Source organism: Sylvia atricapilla, chromosome Z (assembly GCF_009819655.1).
Source record: "Sylvia atricapilla isolate bSylAtr1 chromosome Z, bSylAtr1.pri, whole genome shotgun sequence".
NCBI classification, from domain to species: domain Eukaryota; kingdom Metazoa; phylum Chordata; class Aves; order Passeriformes; family Sylviidae; genus Sylvia; species Sylvia atricapilla.
The window spans coordinates 39768968-39796819 of NC_089174.1; the positions used below are offsets into that span (position 1 = coordinate 39768968).

Genomic DNA, 27852 nt, shown 5'->3' on the forward strand with positions numbered 1-27852 from the left:
ACTCTAGTTAGCCATACAGACTTTTTGAGAAGGTGCTTCCATATATTGAGTAACTCTTAAGACAGTAACGGATTCATTTCAAAGGTGAGTTACATGATCGTTACGCACAATGTGGAAGGCCAACAAAAGCAGGGTTGAAGTATGTGCTCTGCCTGTGTAATGTGTGCTCTCATGGAGACGAAGTAAGTAACCTGTAAAGTCTGGTGAGGAAACGAACCCTTGTAGTCTTTCCTCTAGAAGCCGCCAGAGCTGTCTGTCTCAAGTGCTGGTCTGTACTAGGCCTGCTTAGAGGAGGACTTGTCCAAGTCCTAAGCAAGCACCTTGACTAGGAATCTTGCTGAGCTCTGCTAAAGGCATACTTTCCTCCAGAACGTGACCACCGGAGTCCAGGCTGGCTGTCACCGGTGCCTGCCTGCCTTTATTCCGTGCCGTCCCTTGTACAGGACAGGACCGCCGGCACTGGTAGGCACGGCTGCCCAGCCGGGGCCCGGGCCCTGACGCCGCCGGCGCCGCTTCCCCGCGCTCCGGAGCGGCCGGGCGGGGCCGCGGCGTCATCGCGGCGCGTCCTGCGCCGGGCCGGGCGGCGGGAGCGGGGCCGCGCCCCCCGCGCCATGTCGGCCGAGAGGGGACCGCGCTCGGGCCGCGGCGCTGAGGTAAGGGCGGCGGCCGCACCTGCGGTCCCCTGTCCCCTTCCTGGCGCGGAGTCCCTCTCCAGGAGCCGCCTGGGGCGGGAGCTGCGGGCGGATCGCCTCGGGCCGCGCCGCGGTGCCGCTCCCCGCCCCGGGGACCGCTCACTAGCCCGGGCCGGCGTCCAGCCGGCTGCCTATACGCTTCCCTGGGGCAGGGTGACTCCCACCGCGCCTTGGATCAGCCTTTGGTTCAGGAGTGGAGGGACAGTCCTTCTAGAAAGTCAAAATCGGGGGCAGGGGTCACTTCCCGCCGGTCGGGATGGAGAACTCCAGACATTAACTATCAGTGAGCTCAAGCGTGGAAAGCTCTTCTCATCCAGAGTGGAGGGTCTGGTGCAAAGAGAGGTGGACATCCGAGACATGTTAAGGCTGGGTGCCCAGATTCTAACCAATAGTAGTAGTGCTACTGACATGGACCTATCACCTGGTCAGCTTCTTAGTGATCAGGCTACAGTCACTGTTGTTTCCTCCATGTTTTGATGACATGGCAGTAAATACTTCGAGTCTCATTTCATTGTCCTTCCATATATACATACCCAGTTTAAGTCGATGGTAATTCAGAACAAATGGAAAACTTGTCTTAATAAATTTGTGTTGTGCTAGAAACAGGAAAGCTATAAAATAATTTCGGACAGACTGCCTTAAAATACAGGTGTGCACAAAGTCGTTGTTGCATATTTTCAGTTTGATTAACAGTAGTGCTAGTATATTTATGAATTTTAGCTTGTATTGTCCCAATAGGAAGTAAGAATTAATATATTTGCAGTTACTCCATCTTGTTTTAAGCAGGCTTCTGTCCTTTACATAAGTGACCTTTGTGAGTGTTTCATGATAAATGAGGGTGTTAAGTGACTTTACAGAGCAGTCAGATGTTTCTTAGAATTCCTTGGTTTTGTTTTCACTTTATTTATCCATTTGCTTTTGGTGAGCTTTGTTGTTTTGCATGTTTTGTTAGAAGAGAGCAAACTAACACTTTCCAATGACAGTTAAGCTCACAAGACTCAGTGTTTTTCACTTAATAACATTAATCTCCAAATGCATGTAGCCAAAAAACGTTTTGTTTCTCAGGGCATCAAGTTGTCAGCAGAGGTCAAACCATTTGTTCCAAAGCATGCGGCGGTAACTGTGGCATGGTCAGAACCCTCAGAAGCATGTGTCTTTCCTAGGTACTTAACTACATGCTACCCATTTGTTCAGGAACCATCTTTGGATAAGTATGTATATTTTCTGAATCTTATTTCTTGGGGGATTTTAACCTTCTGGTTTTAGACATTGAGTACTCTTACAAAGTCAAGGTTCCAATACATTACTAGTCCAACTGTAGAAATGCTTCTCCATTATCTTCGTGATTTAGTTTTTTACATTTATGTTCTCTGGGCATATACCAGGTACTTTGTCTTTTCCTCACAAGGGCCTGTATTGTTACGGAGCATTAAGGAGGATTTAGTGGTCTGTAATGAGGGGTGCGCTTTTTGTGTGTTTTGGAGGGAGCTGAATCCAGTCCTTGGATGAAAGAATGGTTGTGTTGTAACCAGGCTGAGGTAGATGTAGTTGTAGACAGGGAAAAAGACTCTTCAAGGTTTCTCATCCTGTAAAATATATAGTATATAGAACCTCTCCTGGATCTCCTCTCCACAACCTGTGCATCTCCAGAAAGGCAGTTTTACTGAAAATGCTACAGATTTCTGAAAGTTTTGGGGTTTTTCTATTCCAACCCAGGAAGAGTATTTGTGGTAGACTTAAAAAACTATTTTTAAACCAGCACAAACCTAGAATAAAGCCTACGTAGTAGGATGGGAAGAGTCTTGGAAAAATCTGATGATGTTACATATACATATCTCTATGCTTCTCAGAACCCTAAGCACTGGATTGATTACACAATTACTGTAAGGTTACTGGTGTTTCTTTAAAAATTCAGAGCAGTAGTGAACACAATCATTGTAGGCTATCATTTTATCCTACAGGAAATCTTAATATTCTCAACCTATTTTAATTTCTACTAGAAATTTAACATTGAGGTGAGTATGGCCTGTTCTGTGCTTTAGAGAAAGCTCACAACATTAGTAATAAATCAATTACTATAAAAATAACTCCAACCCTGACAACAGTAGTCTTCTAATGAGTGTTTTGCCTTGTTGGGACTGAGACATAGTTATATTTGAGTATCATTTGGTATACTATGTCTTTGTGTGTAAACTGATTATAACCATTGTTTTGGCTACATTCTGTCAGAGTTCCAACAGGGAGTATGAAGTGTGTTATCTGAAGTCTCTTGTACTGATGGGAAAGTTTCTCTGTCATTATCTACACAAAATTCTGAGGTTGGCAACTTCGTGCAGAACAGCTTTAAAAACAGTGCAGCTTTCTGAAGCTGAGAAATTTCTATTCTCCCTAATCAAATCTGGAATTTATATATATTTTCTGGACAAAGTGTAGAAGAAAGTTGAAAGGGAATTTTTGAGCATACATTTGAAGAAAGAGGCATGACCTAGATAGGTTGTGTTTTCATACATTGTGATGGTTACATCCAGGTCAGTTAATTATTATTTTATAATTCTACATTGTATTTCATACATGTTTTGTACTCTGTAAAATGTTGTACTTTCATTTTGTTATTGTCATTTTAAGACAGGTTATAATGTTTGTTTTTTGCCGTCAAGTATGTTATGAGTGTCATGTCCTTACACCATGCTTTTGGTTTGTTTCACAAGAAACTTACTGGAAATAATCATGAAGAATCTCAGTAATCTTAAACAAGCATGAGATCTTTAACTGCAAAACAGACTAGCTTTGGAACTTGGAAATGGATAATGTGTGTTTTAAGATATTTGCTTAACTACATGTTTTCCCAAAACAAAATTAATTGTTTTTTAAAAAGTCTGTAGCAGTGAGTAAATACTTAATTGAAATAACATGGAATAGTTTTGTTCTGAAATAGAGCTTTCTTGTTAAACAAATTCATTAGACAAGGAATATGTTTGTCTAGGCAACAAGTAGATGCTGAAGACTTGCCCCAGGATGTCTTTAATTTCTTTCTCAATATCCATCACATAGTGTTCTGGGAGTTCCTGCCTTCAGTGAATACTCCAGCTGCTTTTACTCACCTGATGTTGTTGCAAATGTGTATCCAGTAGCTGGCTCACAGTACCAGTCTAACAACTCAACACACAATAATGGTTCAGGAATAGGCAGTGAATCTGCTGAGCAAGCATATCCAGTCAGACAAGAAAGTAAGAGTCTTGCAAAGGTGAGCAAATCTGTGTATTTTAAAAACTTAATATTAAATTCTTACTTTAAATCAATCTTTATAAATGTTTGGTTAATACTTTTAATGTGAAACATCATTCTTCCTTCTTGCAGTGATCATGAATGGCATGTAAAGAGGATAGTGTGTCCAGCTTCAGAAAACCAAAAAGTCAAAAAGTTCATGGAATTCTACACTTCAAATTAATACAATTTTCCAAGCAAATTTTTTTGAACAAGGGGGATATTTTTTTTTTCTCGGAAAGAAGCATCTGAAGTGGGGAGGAGATGGGAAGGCTGTTAATTTGTGAGCTGTGCTTTCTTTTTTCACTCTTTGTGCTTGGGAGACAGGGAGAAGCGCTTTTTTTTTAAAGCCCAGTGGCAGCTTCCTGACTTAAAACAGACCTGGTGTCTGTAATCATCTGTTTGACTGATAAGTGATAAAACCACTTCTATTGTTGAAGGATTTCCAGGACTTGCTACAGGTTGAAGACAATCCACCAGAAAGGAGGAACTTGTGCTTCTGGGGAGAGGGAAGAAAGCTTCATGTTAGAAATGTACTCTTTTTCAGTCAGAAGTAAAACTGATGTTTCCTAAACATCTTCAGTCGTTTTTATGTGTGTCTGTTTGGGGACACATTTCCTAAAACTTGCAAAATGTTTTCAAACAAAAAATAGACGAACCTCTAAATATATAAAAGGGAAAAAACCCTAATGTATTATAAACTCATTTTCCTTTGTGGTTAGACGTTGTGTTTCTTAGATTTGTTTGGCTACTTTTGTTTCCAGCGGTTTCATCTGCGTGTTCTGCAATAACATCCTTCTGGTGGACCTTACTCTCTAGGCAGAGACCTGGTAACTTCATTGTGGTCAAGCCTGTGTAGAGGAGTTGTAAGACTAGGTCCTAAGCATGCATTACTAGACATAAGGTACAAAGTCTAGACACCTAAAATTATTTGTTTCCTTGCTGAGAGGAGGATTAAGTGCTGAAGCTGTCTGGGGAGAGAATGACCTCAGCATTAGCATGAGTGATGTAATACGAAGAAACTCAGTTAAGGTTCTGGGAGGAGTTCTGTGATCTGTGTATGGGCCTTGTAGTGTTTATAGTCTTCTTGTCATTTTCCCTGTCATACATTTTTTTATGAACTTCAGAGGAGTGATTGATCTTTGCAGCTTTGCGTTTATTAGATATGTGTCCTAATGCTTTACCAATTTGCCTTTGGAGATCAAGAAATGCTTTGCCTTCCCATCTAAGAAAACAATTTTGTTGCCAGATATACTTAGAATTTAGTCCAGCATCCTGTAATCAGAGTTTAGTCATTTGTCTAGGCTGGTATAGTATAGTTTGCTTAGATGCAAACGTGGTGCTTCTTTCTTGCTTGCTAATTCCTAAGCTCAGCTGTGCCAAACTGTGTTTCATGGAAAACCCATAAGATTTTCAGAACTCTGCAGTATGAGTGAGTGTATGTTCTTTACAGGGATCGTGTAAGTGTGTCTTCTCTAACTGCTTTACTCCAAGTTTTTCGGATGTTGTGACATCAGTCTTACACACTTTGCCCACGATACGTAATTGAGTTAAGAGATTGCACACCTTTAAGATTTTAGTCCTGTTCTAGAAGAAACTTTCTTTTAGAAAATCAAACTGGATGATTTAATACCAAACAATTTTAAACTATTGGAAATGCTCTGATTAATGAGGTTGCAAAAATGCAGCAGTCTAGAAGCATATGTATATATTTATCTTACTTGGGCTATAATACATGCTAAAAATGGCACGGGGAACAAGGTAGATGAAATTAAATAGCATATCTCTGAATAGCTGTTCCTATTTTTATTGGTTGCTTGTGGTCATGATACACTATTTTTTTTTTATTAACCTGATGGTCAAACTCCTAATACAGAGATGGTTAACTGTAACTCATGATACACTTGCTAGCTTTACAAAGTTTTGGTAAAACCTACTAAATATGTCACAAATACTTGCAGCAGAGAAGATCAAAAGAAGGTGAGAAAAAAGTGGACAAGAAAAAGCATGATGGAGGTGAAGCTTCTGTCAGAATTGTGAACAGGACTTCATTCCAGGCTTCTGCATGCAGCAGAGATTCTGTGAAGCCAGGTACGAACACACTGTTGGTTATAAGTACACGGAATAGATGTTGAATGGTGTCTGCAGTATGCTCCAGTTTGTTTGTGCCTATGTTTCTAAATCTAGAATAAGTTGAGGAAAAAGGTTCCTGTTCTTTGTAACTCTTCAGAAGGAATGGTGACCTGTCTTTTCCTGATTGCACAAATTAATGTAAACTGGTATAAAAATTTCTAAAACAAGCATCTGAATTTATAGTTGCTTGTTCAGTCAGTGTTGTGTTTGCATGTTGATTATAATTGCTAGGTTTTTTATTTAATATGACCTGTGCATACCAACAGTCCTCATGACAATCCCTGTAGTTCTGTTAACTAGTGTACTATAAAATGTACCTAGAAATGATCACAGGCAAGTGTAATTACTTAGACTTTGAATGCTTTATTTAGACAGGTTCAATAAAAGTACAAACAAGAAGTCAACTGAAACTCCAAAACCAGAGTCTCGTTCTGTACCCACGTTTGAGGCTAGCATTCTGGATTTCCACAAGTCGCATAGTTTGGGAAGCAGTGAGATACTGAAGGTACACCATAAAAGTGCAGGGGTAAGTTTGGTGGAAAGTAACACTGTGTCCTTGGTCAACGTCACATGTCTCTTCCGCTTAACAGTGAGGATAGCCCATGCTGGCTGCATCCCACGTTGCAGAATGCCTAAAAATAAAACTTGTCAAAAGTACAAGCATTATTAATGCAAGTATTTTGCATTCAGTATGGCAGTTTAAGACCTGTTTAAGTACCTTGAGAGCGAGGAGTTTTGGAGCTAGAGGTTTTAGGGCTCTTCTTCTAGGTGGAGGTGTCAGTGCTTGCTGTCTCCTACTTTTACTGTTCTTTCCTTGTATATGCTGCCCATAGATAGAGGAAAGCCATGTACCACTAGAACATAAATATGAGCTGGTATGGTCTAGGTTGCCTGTAGGGACCACATAAGTTCCTGTACTTAGCAGCTCACTGTTTTCTTTTTCACCTGGAAATACTAAGTAAGCAGTCACTTATCCTATAGTTTCAACACATTAGAAAAAAAAAGTCTGCATTGTTGTACTTAATTGCTTTCTGCTAATGGTTGTAAACAATAAGCTGAATTCCAGAAGGAAAAAAAATATTGTTGAAGGTTATTCTTTATTTGACTCCCTGTTTGTTTGTAGATAAAATACTAAAGTATTCAGCAGTATATCACATATATTGAATCAAAGTTTTCAGTAGTGATTAGTGGTTAATAATTCTGAAGGATTCAAACAATAATATTTTGATGCTTCTCGGTGGAAAATTGTTATGACAAAAGACCTTTCTGATAACCCTTGGGTGCCGTTTTTCATTTGTTTGAGTTTGATGATAGAATTTGTTTTTAGTGTACATGAAACATGAAAATATTTTCTTGTTTGTTGTTAGATCATTGTTCTGATGCTTTTGTAAAATATAAGAAGGCATAGTCTTGCTTGTACACCTGTGAAGAGATGCCTGCTCAAATTTTGTAATAGGACTGAAGTGATGGTTCCTCTAAGACAAGCAACAAAAAGGCTGAAAGGGTCCCTATGCCCTTCTCTGTAGATGGGTTGAGGGTGTTTTAGTTTATCATGGTCTGTTGTGTTTAGCTGTGTTTAGGTCAGTGATTTTAATAATTTTATGATACCTGACCGTCTATTTTGCAGGAAGAGACTTCTGCAAAAAGCAAAACTTCACCAAAAGCTTCAGATGAACCAAGACACAGTTTAATTCCCTCTTCAATTGATGGTAGAGGTAAGTTCTCCAAAGAAAAATTATTTGCCTGCATTTGTAAACTCCTTATATCTCAGCAGTTTGGAAAACTAAAGTGTTCTGCAGAGCTGTTGATGTGTAAAGTAAAAAAAGAATTTAGGAGCATGCTCATTATAAAACTAAAAAAACCCTGAAAAGTAACGCTGTATCACTTTCTCTCAAATGACATGACCACTTACTGCTCATTCTTGCTCATATATTTCATCAGCTGCGATTTTAGGATTGAAGAATTACTTTGTTTGGAAGAGGTCATAACCCTAACACTGCCAAGTCCACCACAAACCATGTCCTTAAGTGCCAAGTCTCCATGTTTTCAATATCTCCAGGAACAGTGAATGAACTACTACACTGGGCTGCCCATGCAGTGCTTTATAATGCTTTTGGTGAATAATTTTTTCCTAATGTCCCATCTAAAACTGCCTTGGTACAACTTGAGGCCATTTCCTCTTGTCCTGTCTCTTGTTACCTGAGAGAAGAGGTCAACCCCTGGTCAACACCTGGCTACCCGCTCCTTTCAGGTGGTTATGGAGTGATAAGGTCTCCTCTGAGCCTCCTTTTCTCCAGTCTAAACAGCCACAGCTCACTCAGCTGCTCCTCACAGGGCTTGTGCTCCAGACCTTTCACCAGCCTCAATGCCCTTCTGTGCTCCAGCACCTCCGTGTCCTTCTTTCAATGAGGAGCCCAGAACTGGACACAATCGAAGTGTGGCCTCACCAGTGCTGGGTACAGAGGGACAATCCCTTCCTGCTCCTGCTGGCCACACTATTGCTGATACAGGCCAAGATGCCATCGGCCTTCTTGAGCACCTGGGTGCACTCTGGCTCATGTTCAGCTCCATCCCCAGGTTCTTTTCCTTTGGGCAGCTTTCCTCCTGCTCTTGCCTAAAAGCTCTTCCCTGTAGCACTGCGTGCATTGTGACAATCTTAAGGACAGAACCTATTTGTTCAGCTTGCTGGACCTCATCTAATTCATCTCAATCCAGCCTGTCCAGATCCCTCTGCAGAACCTTCCTACCTTCCAACAGATAGCACTCCTGCCTGGTTTGGTGTCATCTGTGACCTTGTTGGCTTGATCCTGGTCATTGACACATTACACACGACTAGCCCCAATACTGAACACCGGGGAAAGAAAAGAAAACTGGCTTCAACACTAAGTCCCATTTTGTTGTGTCATTATGCTCCAGAGAAAATATTTCTGTAGTTGCCTCTCATATTGTTTCAGGTGAGAAAAGGAACATGTATTGGCTATTGGAAGTCTGTTGAGTCATACGCAGATTTTTTTCAAGAATAAATGAGATTCAGATATTTGATTAGTCTTTATATGCAGATTTGTTTTAAATAGCTGGCACCTCAGAGTTTAGTATGTACCTAAAATTTTTTCTGTGTTCTAGGTTATTTCTGTTAAGAGAACCATTATGCCAAAACACCTCCTTTTTTTTATGTTTGTTCCATTTGTTTGGGAATTTGTAGGGGGAAGAGGGGCTTTGGGCGCTTTTTTTTTGTTTACCTATTGTCTTGGGGGCTGAAGAGATTTTTTTTTTAAATTGCCACAAGGTATCACATGGCTCATTCTATGTGAAAAGAGTTCTGTTCATCAGGATTCTGTCTTAGAGGCATCACATACATTGAGATTAAATTGTCTTGAGTGCCTCTCACTGGATTTCTGTGCATACACAGACATGCACCGGTCTGAACAGTTTGGTTCTTATCCTTCCAGTAACTTCAGTAAGGATTCATAAAGGACAGGTTAATCTACTGAAATGCATTGAAGGGCCTTCTGAAGATAAAGTTGTTCCAGAACTTTTAAAGTCATCTGATAATGGAGGGTTTTAGTTAAAAACTGTTGTCAGTTCCTATCCCTGAGAAAAAAGTAGCAGTTGTCTGGTGGGTTGACATGGCAGGCAGTCAGACTCCCACACAGCTATTCTCTGGCTCTCCCTGCTCAGCGGGACAGGAGAAAGAAATGACATAAAAAAGTTTGTGAACCAAAATAATTGGTTCACAATTAAAATAAGGGAGAATGCTTGATTGCCTGGCGGAACAGACTCAACTTAATGAAGATGGAAAATTTATTGACAATTAAAATAGGGTCAGATGGTGAGAAGCAAAACCAAAACTAAAGCCACTTTCCTCCAACTCTCTTCTTCCTAATATCTCCTCCCTACCCTGAGTGTCTCAGAGAGACGGGGGCCACTCTGCCACTTCTTTCTCTGCAGGGTTGCAGGGGCACAGGTGCCTCACCATGGTCTGCACCAGGGGATGTAGGGAAACCTCTGTTCTGGTGCCTGAGCACATCCTCCTCCTCCTCCTCCTTCTGCACTGACCTTTGTGTCTGCTGGGCTGCTGAATTCACGGTTTTTCTTACCATTCTGCCTTCCTACTCCTGTATGTGTTTTTCGCTCTTCCTTGACGCACGCACCATCAGCAGGGCTTACAGGCCTGGCTGAGGCTGGCAGTGGGTCTGTTTTGGAGCTGTCTGGGACTGACCATGTCCATCTCTTCACAGCAGCTACTACAAAATCCCCCTGCTACCAAAATTTAGCCATCTGAACTTACTATGCTGTTTCATTGTTCAAGGGAAGTTTTTTTTATCCTTAAGAAATTCTAGGTTGTGTTCTCTATTTGCTTCATGTTAGGAATATTTACAAAATTAATTATGTCTTTCAAAACACTAATGCACCTCAGTGGTAGTGAGTGACATTTCTTGTACACTGAGATACACTGGGAACTATTTCAGCTGCTACATATGCCTGTAACACCAGGAAGTTTTCAGAAAATTAGAAAGTACCAATGTGGCTTTGTGCATGAAAGCTACATGACTGCTAGGAGAAGTATTAAAGGAATTTTGTATATAAACATAGCAGAATTTTCAGTATTTTGAAGGTAAGCATGGGAGTATGGAGTTAGTATGATACAGTACAGATTTCCAAATATCAGTTAATTGTGTTTAGATCTATATAGTGTTGGGCAGTATATGAAGTAGTTAAAATTTAGGAGAACTTGCTGGAGAAATAAAATGTGTGTTCTATTCCAGTCCTTCCTCAGAAAGAATATGGCACTGCTTTATTTGCTAGTCCTTGACTAATTAATTTACCAATCGTTTTTTCTTTTGCGTATTTGAGGGCTATTTTTGAGAAATGTTTGTGCTTACTTTTTTCCCACTGTCATTTCCTGAAGCACCTGCAGATGGCTCTGCTCAGCCACATGTGTCTTGGGCTGTGGTACTTTCGCAGCCCCCTAAGAAAACTGTTTCGTCAGCAGGATCTGAATGTCTTTCCAGAGGCAGAGGGAAGCAGGAGAGTGAACCAAAGGTACTTGAGAATTATCTGCTCCCAACTACTACCTGTCACTATGTTTGTGTCTCTTTATTGTCATTTTTTCACTAGCCTCTGTACAGTATTCACTTCTTTTAAGCGATTATATGAAGTCAGCTTGTTCTTACTAGAATTTTTCTTGTCGTGGAAAAGAATCACAGGATATCAAAAAGATAGTGCTAGTCCAGGAATAAGAACTTTGAACTTTGAGGCTGGATCTTTTTCAAATTCCAGACCCTCAGAATGAGACATGAAACATGGAACTCTTGCCTTATGTGGCTTAATATTTCCTAATTAAATCCCAGTAGTCCCAGTACTTTCTGGGGACTGTATGCAGTATGCTGCAACTGCAGAATTCTTGTTGTAGCTATGAATTTCTGAGAGATACTGAATTTTTCTTGTCTGCTTAATGTCCCAGCCTGGATTGATTAAGATATCCTTTAGAAGTGTAAGGCTAGTCACTTGCATGTGTTTTGGTAGGTGATACTGAAAAAGATTAGTTTTTAAAAATCATGTCTCATGGTCTTTTGTAGCTGTCAGGAACAAAAGATGTTGCGAGTGAAACTGAACCTGAAGAAGGGCCAGAAAAGAAGAAAAAAAAAAAGAAAAAAAAGAAAAAACTAAAGTCACCCAGTGATGTAGAAAGACCTCAAAGTGAATCTAACATAATACAGGAACCACCGAAGATTGAGGTAAACTGAAGAGGTTTTTGTTGCTGTTCTTGTAAGCGTTATGAGTGTACTAGAAGACTAAATGTTAACACAGCTTTGTACAAATTCAAGTTCAAATCCTATTTGTAGAAGATGTTGGTACAGTTTGGGTTTTTTTTTTTTTAATTGGGATGCTTGTCAGAGGTTACTGATAGGAAACTCTTGTAGTTTTTAAATAAGCACATGGTTGATGAGCACAATTTCCTAAATTAGAAAACTTCTGTACAAACTGTTGATTGGGGTACTGGGTGCTGCAGTGTGCCAGGGTTTCAAAGATTGTGGTACAGTATTACAATTCTAGTTGTCTCACAGCTGGAAGCAATTTCTGTGTAACACAGTTGACAGTGCTTACATTTCTAGTTTTTAATTACAGTTTCCTTCCGAATTTATGTAACTGTAATGGGCATATTAGTATTTTGATACTCAGTATTGCAAAGGCATGAGCTTTCCCACGTTAGAGGAGAGTTGTCTGGTATGTAGTTTACCAGTGCTTCATTGAAGGCCTAATATTTTACAGTGTGTGCGTGTGTTGATTTACATGTTTGATCTAGTATACATAATACTCAGTCTCTGAAATGACAGCATGAGGAGGCCTTCTGGCATCTGTTGGCATCTGTTCTGTACATTTTAATGTGGAACATGGAGTAGAACTGTGTCTACATGGTTTCATTGTGTGGCTCCTTGTCCCGGAATAGCACTGTAGGGTTTGGTTTATATTGTAAAAAGGTTTAAGGTTTATTCTCACCAGAAGGCCCTATGGGAAGGGCACAGCTGCTGGCCAGACAGCTGGAATTTGGTTGAGGCGTGAGAGGCAGTCAGCAGTGAGGAGAGAATCAGTGGGGAGCGAGACTGGAGGGACCCCTGGGCACCTTATGAGCAGAAAGGTGATTGGCTGGAGGGATGCATGGACAGCGTATGAGCAGAAAGGTGATTGGCTGGAGGGATGCATGGACAGCGTATGAGCAGAAAGGTGATTGGCTGGTAGAACGTGTGGACAGCAGCACTTCAGCTAGGCCAGCCAATGGGTGTCTTCTTTCTGTTGAGTTCTGTTAGGTCTCGGGGTGGTTTCAGTTGTGTCAGGTAGAGATAAAACATATACTTAAAGGGTGCAATTTCTACAGTAAACCAGTCTGCTTTGGATGCGTAAGGCGGTCCATGTCGCTTTGTTCCCCGTTGCTACATGGCACAAGAAATGAGTATTAACAGACCTTGTTGTTAAAGAACTATGGGTCAAATCAAACATCTCCTAGTTCTTTTCTTCAGGAGAATATCCCCATTTTTGGTATATACAACTATAAATGCTGTATGCTATGAATGGACATTGTCTAAACTGAAAGAGAATGGCAGAAGTCATGGAAAATAGCAAAATGGTAATGGGACTATTAAAGTCTAAATTTGAAAAAAAAATTGCATAGAACCATGGAACAAGGCATACATGTTGCGCTGAAACCTGTGATGCAGATACAGCATCCGTCGTGGCAATGGGGGAAAGCTTTCTGACCCTCATGGTTTGCTGGGAATGCTTATGTCCTCATCAATGTGAAAAATGGGTTGAGATGCTTGTGTGATGCTCTTGAAGTAATAAACCATGAAGAGATGGCACACATGGAGCTTCTGGGCACCCGGGGGGTTAAAAAAGGTTCTGTTTATGTGGAGCAGGTCAACAGAGCAATATATTGGATTGCTCTCTAGTTTTATAAAGGTCAGTCATTTTTAGACACTGCTAATAAGCATACATCTGGAGAAAACCAATCATGTCTTTTTGTACACATTGGTATGTTCTGACCTTGATATCTTCCTTGAGTTAATTATTGAAGCTGCTATTGATAATCTGGTTGTTGCAAGTAGTACTGGTCAGACGTGTAAATGGTGCTGGGAATTACTAAGAAAATGGTGCTAGAATTACTAGGAAAATAAAAAGGAAAATGGGTTTTGACAGTACAGAATTTCAGGGCATATCTGATCTAAATATAGTGCAGATTTTGTTTTCTTACATTCCCCCATTCCTTAAAAAATATACATATTTGAACAAAAAAAGATGGACAAAAGGCTTGAAAAATAATCAAAGGTATGAAGCAATTTCTGTGGGAGGCAAGACTGAACAAAATTAGGACTTCTTAGTATGTAAAAGAGATGGCTAAATGGAAATGTAGCAGTGGCAAGAAAATAAAAAGGAAATTACTTGACCTTTCTTATAATGCTTAATGTTCTTAGAGATGATAAGAGCAAATACAGGGAGGTGTAACCTCACACTGAATGCTACATTTTAATTATTCAGTTTGCTACAGCATGTTGCAAATGTCAGAAATCTATTTGCATTTCAGAAGCAATTGGACAGACTTACTTAAATTATCTAAGCTGAAAAGAGTGTATTTATGAAATATTTTTTTCACTTTCTTGCAGTTGCTTTTTGGCTTACTTGCAAGCATCTTTAAAATTTTTTCAATGATTGAAGTGTGTCAGTCATTGTGTTCATGCTTCCTAGGTTGGGGTGTTGAAATAAAGCCTCTCAGGTGGAAGACATCTTAGTCTTCCTGAGAGACCTTTATAGATCACAGCTGAAAAAGTCTCTCAGGAAATGGGAGGAGAAGCAGAAATCTAGCTGGTGGATTGAGATCATTATGATGGAGACAGTGAGTATGGGGTGATGAGTATAGGGCAAACTTCAGCCTGTCTGCACTTGATCAATTCAGATTCTGCACAGATTCTGGTAATAAAACTTGCTCTTGTGTGTAAGCCATAATCATTGGTGTATTTTCTATGTTTATTTCTGTACATACTGCCTGTTTTGTTCTTCACCACTCACATGTTTAAGGCAAAATTGCACAGCTGGAGGCTGTACTGGAAGAAGAGGGAAGTTGTTTGCAAGGCATTTAAATTATTTGAAAAACACTCCTTTAGGAGCTGTTTACCTCTAATGACTTCTATGAGCTGACAACCACAACAAGCTGCTTTTGGAAGCATTTCTTTACAAGCTGTTTCAGCCCTGAATTAGCTGCTGCCTGGAAATTTTAACCATTGTTACACTTATCATAGCTGATGGCACTACCCTTAGCTTCTGAATTGTTGTACAGTGAAAAAATTACGATGAATGTTGGATAAGCAGGGAGAAAATTGTTGGAGTGTAGGAAAAAGTTTTGGAAATATGGACGTGATTGTTCTTATGAAATCATCATGTGCTGTATTTGTTTAGGATGTTGAGGAGTTTCCTCATCTGGCAGCCGCTTCTGATAGGAGAAACAGGGTAGGATCTCAGAAACCATCTGCAGTCAGAAAGCGGCCTGAAGTAAGTAATCTTGTGACACTGTGTAAGTCAAGTGTCGATTATAAGTCCAAGGTGTTTGGGGTTTCTGGGGTTTTTTTTTAACATGAATAAAATAAATCTCAAGAATTAATTTGGAAATGCATTCAATAAGCAAATGAATCCTAAACATAAATCACAAGGATTAAAAATATGATTTTTCTGTCAAAGCAAGTAATGTAAATAATAAAGGTAAAATCCCAGGTTTCAGTTGCTTTGAAATTAGTTTTGCTACTAAAAATTATAGTCCTTGGCTTCATTTCCTAATGAATTTTAGTGGTCTAAAAAAATCCAAAACACAAGAAAATAAAACCGTTTGCTTTGTTTGAGGTAGTAAATAGCTTTGACAAGGAGTGAGTTGCAAAAGGCACAGCAACTGTTTAAAAGAGACTTATTACCAAAAAAGGTAAACACATGCAACTCAGATGAAGGCAACTTCTTAGCTTTGTAGACATAAGTGGGGTATAACCTCTCAAAGCTTGCATACACTGTAGAGACGTGCTCATTAGGCCATTCACATGCCTGTAACTAATAATTGAAAATGAAGCTGCCTTGCTAGGTTTTTTTCTGAATCTGAAAAAAAACCCCTCATGAATGTGATTAGGTAGTATAGCAGCCAATAAATGGTCACCCTTCTACAAGGCCACATATGGTCTTCCCAGAGCCTTCTCTTTTCCAGGCTGAGCAGCCTCAACTGTCTCCACCTTTGATAGTAAGAGAGCTGTTCAGCCCTCTGCCAATTTATGTGGCCCTCGTCTGGACCTGTTGTAGCTTGCCCACGTCTTTCTTGTGCTGGGGATCCCAAAATTGGATGCAGTACTCCAGAGGGAGAGTAGAGGGAGAGAATCACTCCTCTCAGTTTGTGGGGCATGCTTCTTTATACACAGCCCAGGACACGTTTGGCTTTCTGGGCTGGGAGTGCCCATGGCTGGGTCATGTCCAGCCTCTCACCCAGCAGCACCTCCAAGTCCTCCCCAGGGCTGCTCTCCATCTGTTCATCCCACAGCCTGTGTTGGTACTGAGATTTGCCTTAGTGCAGGTGCAGCACCTTGCACTTGGACTTACTGAACTTTCATGAGTTTCACATCCCTCAAACCTGTCAAGAATGCCATCCATCATTCTGGGTGGCATCCCTTCCCTGAAGTGTACAGTTTGGCTTGGTGTCATTCACCGATGTGCTGAAGGTGCAGTTGTTTTGAATTTAGTATCATCTTCACCCTTTTCTGTATGTCTTGTTCTTAAATATTTTTTCTTCCTACCTGGCATCTTTTGTCTTTAAATTTCTAAGATCCATCTCTCTGAAGAGCTTGGTGATAGTATGTCTCCCTCTCTGGATGAAACTCCCCAGGTGGATGGACTGTCAGGGAAACAAGCTTCATCTTCTGTGTTAGAAAAAAAGAAAACTCAGGTAAGTGAATTCATGTTTGAAGAGAAATTCACAACTCAAAACGGACAAAGGAAATGAGCCTATTTAAATATAAGACTTAAGTCCATGCTCATGTGGTGTTCTGCATTCGTACTTTGAGAGAAGTGACATGGTCCTCTTGATTAGAAGCAATCAGTAGGAGTAATTGCCAGCCTGAAGTGTTTGATACAGTGATCAGGGAAAAATACAAACTTTCATTAATATCTGTGGGTTTCAGATGTCAGGAATTTTTCTTTCACCTGTTTCCTTGATCATGGCATAAATCCAGACCAAACTGATTGTCAGAAGGAATGGGGAACCTCCTAAAAGTGGTTCTGACAGAGCAGGAGGCAAGGAGACCCCCTAATCTTGGGGCAAGGAGGAGGAATACAGAGCAACAAGTGAGGTCAGGAAGTAGTTTCTTGTTGGTGAGTAGGACTAGCACAGGTCTGATGAAAGGTGACATCCTAGTTGAAGACTGAGGAGGTCATGTTCTGTTACCCTGTTGTAACAGAAATTATAGTGAATTGATTCTCCCAGATAAGACTTGCAAGTGCCAAGTCTGGCAGTCATTTGCTTTGCATGTTTTGCTGTGGTAGTTTGTTCATAGTCTTTACCACACTATTCATTTGTAGTCTTTTTATTTTCTGCATCATTAAATATGGGTCATAGCTTTTGCGTTCTGTTCAAAGCGAAAGATGAGTGCTTATGAGGAGGTGGTGCGAAGATGATGGATGACCTCTCTTTATAGTGAGACTTTAGAGATAATTATGTATGTAGCAATCACAATGGTTTTTCTATACTTTTAAGAAAACTTTAAATTCTGATGAGCTTTTATCTCTTTCAAGGATAAATGACAGTCTGACCAAAGTGGGACCCTGACATAAAAGCCTTCCTTTATTGAAGATTTTATATTTTAATGCATTGTTGCAGTAGCCTTTTTAAAAGTTACCTGAACTGTTTCTGATTTTTTAATATTTTTGACATGAAAACTGATGTTTATTTGAAGGACATTGAGTGGCATTAAAAAACAGAAGTATTATGGATAAAGATGTTAAAATACTGTATTACACCATAGAAAATAATTGTCTTTACATTCTGAAGTGGAGGTCATTACTAACTGGTGTTGAACTTGTTCAGGAAACACCCAGGAGCAGTGGTAAGAAGAGTCAAATTCCAGTGCAGTTGGATTTGGGTGGCATGCTTGCAGTCTTGGAGCAGAAGCAGCAAACGGAGAAGTCAAAACAATCTCCTAAACCTGTGGTATTTTCAGGTATTGGTTACTAGGAAATTCCTTTTTTTCACCTTAAGCTGGTTTTAAGTATTCAGGCATTAAATGTAGTCTGATTTCTGATCCTGTGATGATCTCTCTGCAGGCAAGCTCACCAGATACAAGAGAAAATTAAAGCTCTTTAAAGAGAAATGTAAAAAGCATGGCAGTCTGAATTGTTTGATGGTAGACTTATGGAAAGAAATACCTTAAAGAACTGATTTGTGAAAGAGTGCCTTGTATATATACAAGGTGTGATTGAAATGTTGCTTTGACAGAAATACCAATGTTTGTGGAGGGTTTTGCTTTTCCTTAAGTACCTGTGTTATTGCTCTGAAGGGGCAGGAAGGGGCTACAGAGTAACAAAGGCATTCTTAATCTCCTCTGATGCTGGAAATCATGGAGCTAAGGCTTGACTGAAGAAGCTCCTTTTAAAAACACAGAGATTATGTGAGGCTTGCGCAGCCCAAGCCAAAGGATGAGTTCTGACATATCTCTTAACTGTGAAATAAATGATAACAAAATGCTAGGTTTTGTTAACGGAGAGGATCTTTCAGTTCTTTATGATGTATAACCAGGAAGCAGAAAAAAATAGCTCATTGCCTTTCTCATTATAGGTTAAAATTTAGTCTTGATTATGCTGTTGTAGTATATTTTGCAAAAGAAACCACAATATTTGCTAGCATTAAATGACAGTAAGATTTCTCTTATTTCAACAAAGATTTTTTTTAGAAATTATTTCAGAAGGAGATCTAATCACAAGAGATTTCATCTCACAATACTGAATGTGATAGCTGAGATTTTAAATATGAAGCTCAATATGCCAAGCATCTATGAGATTTTTCTTCACTAAGCTGAGAGAAATTGTAAGATGCTTTTTAAATTTTTTTTTTCAGTTAATCTTTTATTTTCTTTTGGGTCAATCAGACTTAATGCTGAAGAGGTGCTAATAAGCAGTTTTGTTTCTATAAAATTATACAGTGCATGGATTGATTAGTAGATGGTGGGCCTCAAAAGGTATGGGTCAAAATACCTGTCTTCTAACTGTTTTTTACCTGTGCCTTAATCTGCTGCAGAAAAGAAATTGATGTGTCATATTTGTATCCTGGAAGCATAAGGCAGATGTTACCTTGGCTTTATACTTTTTTAATGTTCAGTACACCATTGCTTTGGTGTGTACCAAAGTACGACTTTAGTTTGCAAAGTGGCATCCTGCTGACCTCTGTCACCAAAAAGGACAGTGAACAAGATTGGAAAGGAGTGTGACCACAGACAGTTGTTTTTAATCCACTTACTACTTCACATGATAGATAATACTGGTAAAGTCATCAAGTTTAGGAACATGAAAACTGTGAACTTGATATGGTGATGTACATATGAAGGAAATATGTATCTGCAGGCTGCATGCTTATTTATTGCTGGAAATCCAGCTTCAATTTCTGTAGCCATCTATGCTGGGCAGTGTTCTCAGTTTGGCTTTGATTCACAGTGCCAAAAAAGAAACCTCGGATGTAGCAGTTTTATGATGTAAACAGTTTATGGTAAGATGTGGGAGGATCTGCGTATAAATACTGTGGAAGCAATAAAGGAAGATGGCTTAAGACAAGATGTCAGAATATTTGCATGTATTTAGTGGAGAGAGATTGCCTGAATCACAGAGGGAGAGGTCAGGCTGGTTCCACTGATGCTTAGTCATCCTCTCCATTGACTTGCTAATGTAACTGCTTTATATTGCAGGTAACTGAAGTTTGACAAAATGCTTTACAGAATTCAGAAATTCCTACTGATAGTGAGGAGGAGTAGTTTGTTTGATATGAGGTCATGGTGTAGAAGATCCAGGTTAAGTCATTTGTCCAGTCTTTTAAAGCTTCTGTGCTCTAGGCACTCTGAAAAAATGCAAATAAAGTGGGTATCTTCTGTGAGCTTTTCAGGTTAAGCAAAAGAGACTTAGCTGAAGCTTTGAATTACTCATGACCTATTTGCAAGTGAATTTCATCCAGCTTCATTAAGGTATAAGAAAAGGTAGACGTAAGTGCTTAAGTTTATTTACAGCAAGTAAATCTAAAATCTGTAATACTGCTACTCAGTATTCATCTTAATCCAGTACGGAATCTGTGGAGGAGGAAATGCCACACTGTGAAGCACAGAAAGAAGATTTACCAGGCCGACATGGCATGGTGTTGAAGGTAGCTTGGACTGCAGTGTTTGGACAAGTCTGCTTTTGAGAGAGATTGTGATTCCAGGGATATAATACAAGTAGAGGACACAGCAGTCTTTTGTGAGGAGTATCTTTTAAAAGTAACATTGTTCAAAGATACAGGATTGCCTGTAAATATTCTTAATAACAACACAGCACAATTTTAGTATGTGTATACCGGTCTTAAACTTGAAATTGGATTCTAGTTCAGGTAATCATTTGGGTTGTCTGATGTGGATTTCTTCTTAAATCTCAGTTGGTGGTGCGGTACCATTGCTATCTAAAGACCCTGCTACAGCCATGAGAAGTCATCGTTTAAACCAAGGAAAGATGCCTCATAATCCCTTGGATTCCAGTGCTCCTTTGGTGAAGAAAGGGAAACAGAGAGAAGTACCTAAAGCAAAGAGACCGACACCTCTTAAAAAGGTCATTTTTCTTTACTTAAATAGTAAAACTGTCAGGTAATATATTACTCTGGGAGTCCATTAAGCCCTCTCATATGGAGATCTGCTCTCAGTGTCCACGTGTCTGAATTAACTTTTAGCTTTGCTTGGTTTCAAAGAGGGGAGGAGTAGAAGGGGGTAGTCTTACTAAATGGCATATACAAATTCCCAAAAAACACACTTTCTCCCTTAAATCAGTTGATAACTGATAAAGTAACACTACAAAAGTGTCCACACATCACTGGTACAGGGGGACACACAAAGAAGTATTACTTGATTTCGCAAAGATGACCTTATTTGCAGGACTGGGGAGAATAGATCAAACAGAGCTCATATTTAATGTTTCTGTGCTCTTCCAAGCCAGAACTCGAGCTGATTCTGCAGCAGGAGGTGTTAGTCCAGCTGGTGATTTCTGTTGTATCTTCCCTCTATGCCCATTCTCATTGCTTCCTGTCATATCTTCTATACAGAGGAATTTTTTGACTTTAGCTCTGCCCTTGTAGTTTATCCCTAGTAAATACTTTCTCCACTCATACACTGGTAATCAAGGTAAAAGTAATTTTCTATATTAATTTAGGAATTAGCTTTCCTTCTTCTAATGTGCAAATAGAAAGAAAAGGTGGTAAACTTCAGATGCTAATGCTGAAGTTTATAAATGGTTTATAAACTTTATAAATGGTTTTTGTGTAAATATGTGGTAAGAGTAATGCTTTGTTATCTGCTTGAAATCAAATTGGTTTGGTTTTGATATATATTTTTAGATTATTCTGAAAGAAAGAGAACAAAGAAAACAGCAGCACCTGTTAGAACAGAAAGCAGCACCAAAAGATGAAGATAACATTTGTCAGACAGCTGGAAATGTTACTGAAAATGCAGCACTTCTACAGGATAGTCAAGCAGGTATCTTTTGAGAGAACCTGTAATACAGTATGTAGCTGGAAATTTGAGCACATTTAGTACTTTAAAAAATACTAAGTAAAAAGTACTAAATACTGCCAAATGAAGGCTGCAACCTCAGTTTTCTAAGATTTGCCTCAGGCTTGACTGAAAGGCTTGACTTTTCAGCCAAAGCTGAAAGTCAGTAATAGGGAGTCTGATTACTGTTCCACACTTCTATGCCTGTTGGTTTTATGATATGTTGTAAGGAGAGTTCCCACATACCTCTGGCAATTGATGAGGTTTGAAATGAGAAAAAAACCCTTATCAGATTAAAACAAAACAAAACAAAGCAAACAACAAAAAAACAAACAAAAGAAAACCCCTACCAACCAACCAAACCCCACAAAAAACCCCAAACCTGTTTCCCTACTACCACAGACTGTTCTAATATTTAAGTAGTGACTCTTCCATGCATGCTTGACAGATTAATCTCTTCACAATGCTTTTTGGGCTGTCTTTTCATTGAGATATCTTGTTTTATATGATAGCTGTCCCCGTAACACAACTTGCTGAAGGGTTTCCTGAGCACAAGGAGATCAAGGAATCTGAAGAAAGTTCTGTGACTTCAAAGCAACTAACTGCCACTCTTCCAAAAATCCACAGCAGGAATTTTAGAGAGTAAGTGTTGATTTTATTGATGGCTCATTTTGCACAGCACCACCAATATGGCATTTTTGAAACAAGGTAATTCAAGGTAACTGGAATTTAGACTGAAGGCTCTAAATTTTTTTTTCTTTCAGTGTTTCTGTAAGCTGACACATAAAGAAACTACAAACTTAGTGTGTTTTGTGATTCTCATTTGAAAATGCATGTTCCGTGAAGGAAAAAAAAAACAACAAAAAACCTCTAGAGGCTAAGGGAATCAAAGAAGCTGCTGTTAAAGTATAAGTACTTTATGTGAAATAATGGGGTAACAGCTAAAATAAGGTGTGCTACTTTATTTCTTAAATAATATTTTTAGTTGTAGTTTAGTTTTCTACTGCCAGACCAAACGGCAAAAATGTAAAGAAACCAGATGACATTTTCATGTTGTGTCTAGGCAAAGAAATAAAGGTAATACTTAAGAGTTACTGTGTGCGAACAGTTTCAGCCAAATGTTTAAGATGATGTATATACACGTTTCTTTATAAAAAAGGAATAGTCAGTACTGTATGTGAAGAGGTCAGAGATACAGTCATGAGAGCTTAAACCAGTTTCCTAAAGAAAAGCAATGTTTTAACTTTTAGTTCTTTTCCCATAAAGTAAATCGACCTCTGGCAGTTTTTTGCAGTTCATGTCATAGTAATGGTTAATAGTGATACAACCATTCCTGCTGTGTTAACTCTTAATTTCACTTGAATTGCAATAAAACTTAATTTGTGTCTGCGCAACACTGTTTTCCTGAGAGCGCAGTATTTCCTGAGTCTGGGTTGAATATGTGAAGGACAACTCAGTTTACAGGATGTGTAGAGCATTCAGGCAACTTAGATTATTTTCTTTAGATTAGGTTTTTTAGTGTTCCAGTAGATCTGTCTTCAAGACTTAGTGAAACCAATAGGAAATAGTACGTAAAAATTCTCGTAACCTAAATAAAATTCAGGTTTTCTGTATCTCTAAGGTTCAGAATAAATGTTGTGATCTCTTCTCATTGTCTTACGTGAATTTGCCACTGGCAAATCTTTCTGTTGACAATGCAGAATGACAACTAATGATACATCTTTAGTTTTTCTCTTTGATACCCTTCTTCGCTGGAAAGTTCCTTGTGTAAAAGTGGGGTGGAGTGAAATAATTTTTAACTCTGATCTTCCCCAGAGTATACTAGAAGGGTGAATTACATTGGTTTGTAACCATTCCTTACAAACAACACAAAGCCATAGTCAGATAAGTGAAAAAGGATGACACTCATGAATGTAGGGATGAGGAATGTGATCCAGTTTTCCCTGTTTATTACACATAGCCTTGGCCTTACATAAATAAGTTAGAATTCTGTTCTTTGGTTGCTGTATTTTGATATATATATGTCAAAATAAATGCCCTCAGAAAAATGCTTCAGTAGAAAAAGATGCACTCATACCTATTTCTTGGGGTAAAATACATACCTATATATCTACAGATACAGCTTTATAGGTTTATTGTATATGTATATATGTATTTTTAATCTGGTTCGATTAGGAAGCCAGGTAACAAAAGGAACAAAACTTCTTCCTCTAAAGTTCTCAGACACAGAAAAGAAATCCTAAGGAAATTTTTGTTTTCATGTATATAACAAGTGTGTTTGGAGTAGAAGCAGAAAAAATACAAAGACTTAGAATAGAATCTAAAATGTATATTTAATGTAGTACATATTTACATATTTGTAATTACATATTTGTAATTTTAGTGAATCTAACTATTTGATTACTCCTTTCTTCCAGTTACTGCAGCCAGGTACTTAGTAAAGAAGTTGACAGTTGTGTGACAGATCTCTTAAAAGAACTGGTTCGTTTCCAAGATCGCTTGTATCAGAAAGACCCAGTGAAGGCCAAGATAAAACGCAGGCTTGTTATGGGTCTTAGAGAAGTTCTGAAACATCTGAAGCTGAAAAAACTGAAGTGTGTCATCATCTCTCCTAACTGTGAAAAGATTCAGTCAAAAGGTAAATAAGTTCTTAAAAAAAAAAAAAAAGTCTGTTTAATAAAAGAAATGCAAAAGAGAAGGTTCAGGGAATTTGAGTATCCTTTGAAATCAGCCATATAAAGTTGACTTCCTTGCTCAGATTGTTTACTGCTGTGCAGTGGAACTGTGAGCTGAATCAAGACTATCTGGAGTAGGAGAAGTCACCTGAGATTAGGGTCTCTTTAAGTTACTGATTTGCTGTGCTGCTGCACAAAAAGTTGCACTGCACAGCTGAGAGAGTCAAAGGCTTCTGATGCTGGCTCTGGCAACACAAGGAGTCCCACTGTATCAATTTCTTTTGGGACACAGCGACAATAAATCACTAGTGATAGTTTCCTAAAAGTTATCATTATTAGCAATAATTTCTTGCAATTGTTGTAATTATTGTCATATAAATAATTCTGTAGCAGCTGGGTCTTTTTTGATACTAGATTAGACTGTACTACATATATAGTAAAATACGGAGTAGTAGCAGTCTAAAAATAATGCTAACTAATAATCAAGAAAAAATGTCAAGTTGTCCTTTAAAAATGGATATGCAGTGGTTGTGATCTCTGTTTTCCTGTAAGGTGTGGTTTCAGAATGCACCCATAATTGTGGGATTTTTTTTTTGCCATGTGTTAACAGTATGGTTCTTTAGCTGCAGCAAGCCTGACTATATTGTCTGCTCCAGGTGGGCTGGACGAGACTCTACACAACATTATCGACTGTGCTTGTGAGCAGAATATCCCATTTGTCTTTGCCCTTAATCGCAAGGCCCTGGGCCGCTGTGTGAACAAAGCAGTGCCTGTGAGTGTGGTGGGGATTTTCAGTTATGATGGGGCTCAGGTAAGCTGAAATAAGTCACTTCATGTTTTTGTTCAGCTTTACTTTTTCCTTGGAAGAGGAGATGAAAATACTGTGATTTAAAGGGTTTTTTTGTTTCGTGTTTGCAGACTTACACTCGTCATTGCAGATCATATATGCGGGTTATATGAAAAACTGATTTTAGAAGTACAGGCAGTCAGCACTGTTGAAAAAAATTACTCTTGTCTCTTCCTGACATCATCTTTATCTCACTTTTTTTTTTCAAGAGAACTGCTGTTTTGACAAATGCTGATAATTGCTGTGTTTTTCATGTCTTCACACATACTAAGCTACTCAATTTTTATATATTAACCTACAAATTCTGAATAAAGAATATTCATTAGATTTTCAAGATGTTAAAACTTACTGTATGATTTAACCTCCAGTATTTTATATTGCCACAGGACCATTTTCATAGAATGGTACAGCTGACAACAGAGGCTAGAAAGGCCTACAAAGATATGATAGCAGCTTTAGAAGAAGAAGCTAAAGCAGGACTAAGAGAAACCCAACCCAGCATCCTAACTCCTGAATCTGAAAAAAATGACTTGTTAGAAACTTGTAAAACATCTTCCAAAGACTCAGATGAGGATGTACCAAACTACAGTAAGTATTTAATGACTTGGTTTTTATTCCATTTTCATTCATAATGCTCATTGATTCTGTGATTTTCACTGAAACAAATGACATCTGCTCTAGTCGTTAGTAAGGATGGAAGGAGGGGGCAATTTCTTGGTTTTTTTAATCAATCTGAAGTCAGTTTTTGCTGAAAAAAATTAAAATTCTTCTCCCAAATCCACAAATGGCAGGCAGTATTCATTGCTTTGCTCAAGGAGGTTTAGCAGAGCTCCTAATTATATTTATATCTGTTTAAAAAATCCTTTTAAGATTAATTGTCCATGTCCATACTCTGTGGCTATGGTAGAGTTAACTTTTGTATTGAGGCCTATCTGAGATACATCTTCCTGTCCACAAGCACTTGTTCATTTTCCTCCAGCTCTGGTCTTATGTCAACAGACAATGCAATGTATTGCAGATAGAAAGTTTTCAAAACTTTCAAGTTTTTTTCAAGTTGGAACCACCTTCAGGGTTAGCCTTTCTTGAGTAGGGTGTTGGACACAAGGAGCTCAGTGGACCCCCATCACTTGTCGGCTATTCTTCTGCATATCGTCTGATGTTGCAAAATGTAAATGCCAGCAAGCCTGTGTGTCAGCATATTTCAGCACTTATTTTGAAGGTGAAGTAAAGAGTCAGGGTTAACTTTTGAGTTTTTCCTCAAGTATTATATGGTAATGTGTTGGTTGTTTTGTTTTGTGTTTTTTTTTTTTCTTTTCCAATATTCCCTAGTTAAAGTCTGGAAGAGAAAACTTGAAGAAGAATATAACCCATATGCTCTGGAATTGGAAAAGAGTGCAACTGCTGACATGGCGATACTGAATTTGGAAGACCATCAGTAAATTCAGATCCAGCTCTATTGGGCTTTTAATTTTTTTTCTGTTAGATCCCTAGGAAGAAGGCAGCAAAATAACATAATGTAAAGAAATACCTAAAGTTAGCTAAGCAAATTGTTTTGAATCCTTACACTGGAGCACATGAGGCACTGGTTAATGTTTTTATGTCCCGTATGTTTCTCTGATTATTATGGCAGATGACAACGCCAAATTGTTGTAACCTCAAACCACTTGAACTGGCTTGGCATACTTTAATACTTTATGGACTAGCATTGGTTCTTGGGAGAGAATATACCAAAAGAATCCGATTGAAAAACAGTTTTCTTCTGGAAGATTTTCCTTGAGCCAGAAGGGGCTTAAGCGGAGTTGCCCTTAATTTTTAACTCCTGTGTAAAAACCTTCAGCCATTGTTTGATTGTGGGTTTGTTCTTAGTTTTTCTTCTAAATAATGCTATCAATGTCACTTTATTCTAGTCAGCAACAAATTAATTTGGGGCAGGTAGCTTGATTTAAACTAAGTAAGGAAGGCCATGATGACAAAGTTCCCTAGTTAGCTCTTCTGTGTTGTTCTTTGGGGATCATAATGCAGGTGTGAAGAAGATAGCACAGACTGCTAGGGTCTGAAATTCCTGAAGTGAATGTTCTCTCTTTAGACTTTTTGTAAATTTGATGTTTCTGTTGATACTGAGAGTAGTTTGTCATACATCATGCTTTGAAGTTGGAGGATATTGCAGGACAGCAAATGTGCTAGCCTCCTTTTCTGTACTGCTCCTTGCTGAGACACTTCATTCCTTCAGTTTGGGGTTGTGTTGGTATATACATCTGTGAGTTTTTGAGCAATCTCTGTATCTAAATAGAAAAAAATTTATATATTATAAGAAATGAAGTTTGTATCCTAGAGGAAATAAAATTTTTAAAACAAAATGTGCTTATAGTAGTGGGGGAGCACCTTAGTGGGAATGGCCTATATAAACACTATTTTTTGAGGACAAGCCTGAAGAAAGTAATTGGAGAGATGCACATACAACTTGTGTCAGCTTTTCTGAAAGGTGATACATATGCCATGTGCTGCTCAGCATCTGCAAGTGCTTCACCATACTGAACACTTAATAGTGCAATACTCTGGAAAGTAGCTGCCTTGTGATGATAGAAGAGATATAAAAAACTTTAAATAATTTTGAAATGCAAACAATTTTGTAGAATATAAATTGTATAAAATCTGTTACAATATATTGATTCTATAAAGAATGTGTGTGACTTAAGTAAGCTTGTCTTGTGGGAATTTCGTGATAGTTGAAATGTCACTTCTGGGAAAGAACATTCACAAGGAGAGCTGGCCTTATGCAGAAATGCACTAGTTATGATGATGATCTTTTTTGTATTTGTTCCTTCTAAACTTAAATGAAAATTGGGGATGAAAGGTCCCAGTGACAAATCACGCTTTTGGCCAGCATATCCCCTGATGCAAAGGTAAGTTGTAATTTATTCATTTGTACCTATGCCACTTGGATACACATATAA

The 27852-nt window shown here is 38.7% G+C and overlaps 1 protein-coding gene across 6 annotated transcripts; it reads left to right on the forward strand.

The window, feature by feature from the left end:
* The first annotated feature begins 523 nt into the window (after positions 1–523).
* On the forward strand, positions 524–27593 carry SECISBP2 (SECIS binding protein 2). Of its 6 annotated transcripts, none has more exons than XM_066338752.1 (18): positions 524–653; positions 1758–1903; positions 3744–3936; positions 5918–6047; positions 6461–6615; positions 7717–7804; positions 10984–11132; positions 11669–11827; positions 15039–15131; positions 16435–16554; positions 17692–17824; positions 20275–20444; positions 21223–21361; positions 21889–22018; positions 23794–24014; positions 24675–24862; positions 25285–25486; positions 26228–27593. In XM_066338752.1, the coding sequence occupies exons 1-18, from the start codon at positions 612–614 to the stop codon at positions 26335–26337; spliced, it is 2568 nt and encodes an 855-aa protein (XP_066194849.1). In that variant the 5' UTR covers positions 524–611; the 3' UTR covers positions 26338–27593. The 6 variants fall into 6 exon arrangements, 5 of the variants coding, with proteins under 5 accessions (XP_066194849.1, XP_066194851.1, XP_066194850.1 ...); XM_066338754.1 differs by having other exon boundaries at positions 24708–24862; XM_066338753.1 differs by having other exon boundaries at positions 5921–6047.
* Positions 27594–27852: the final 259 nt, after the last annotated feature.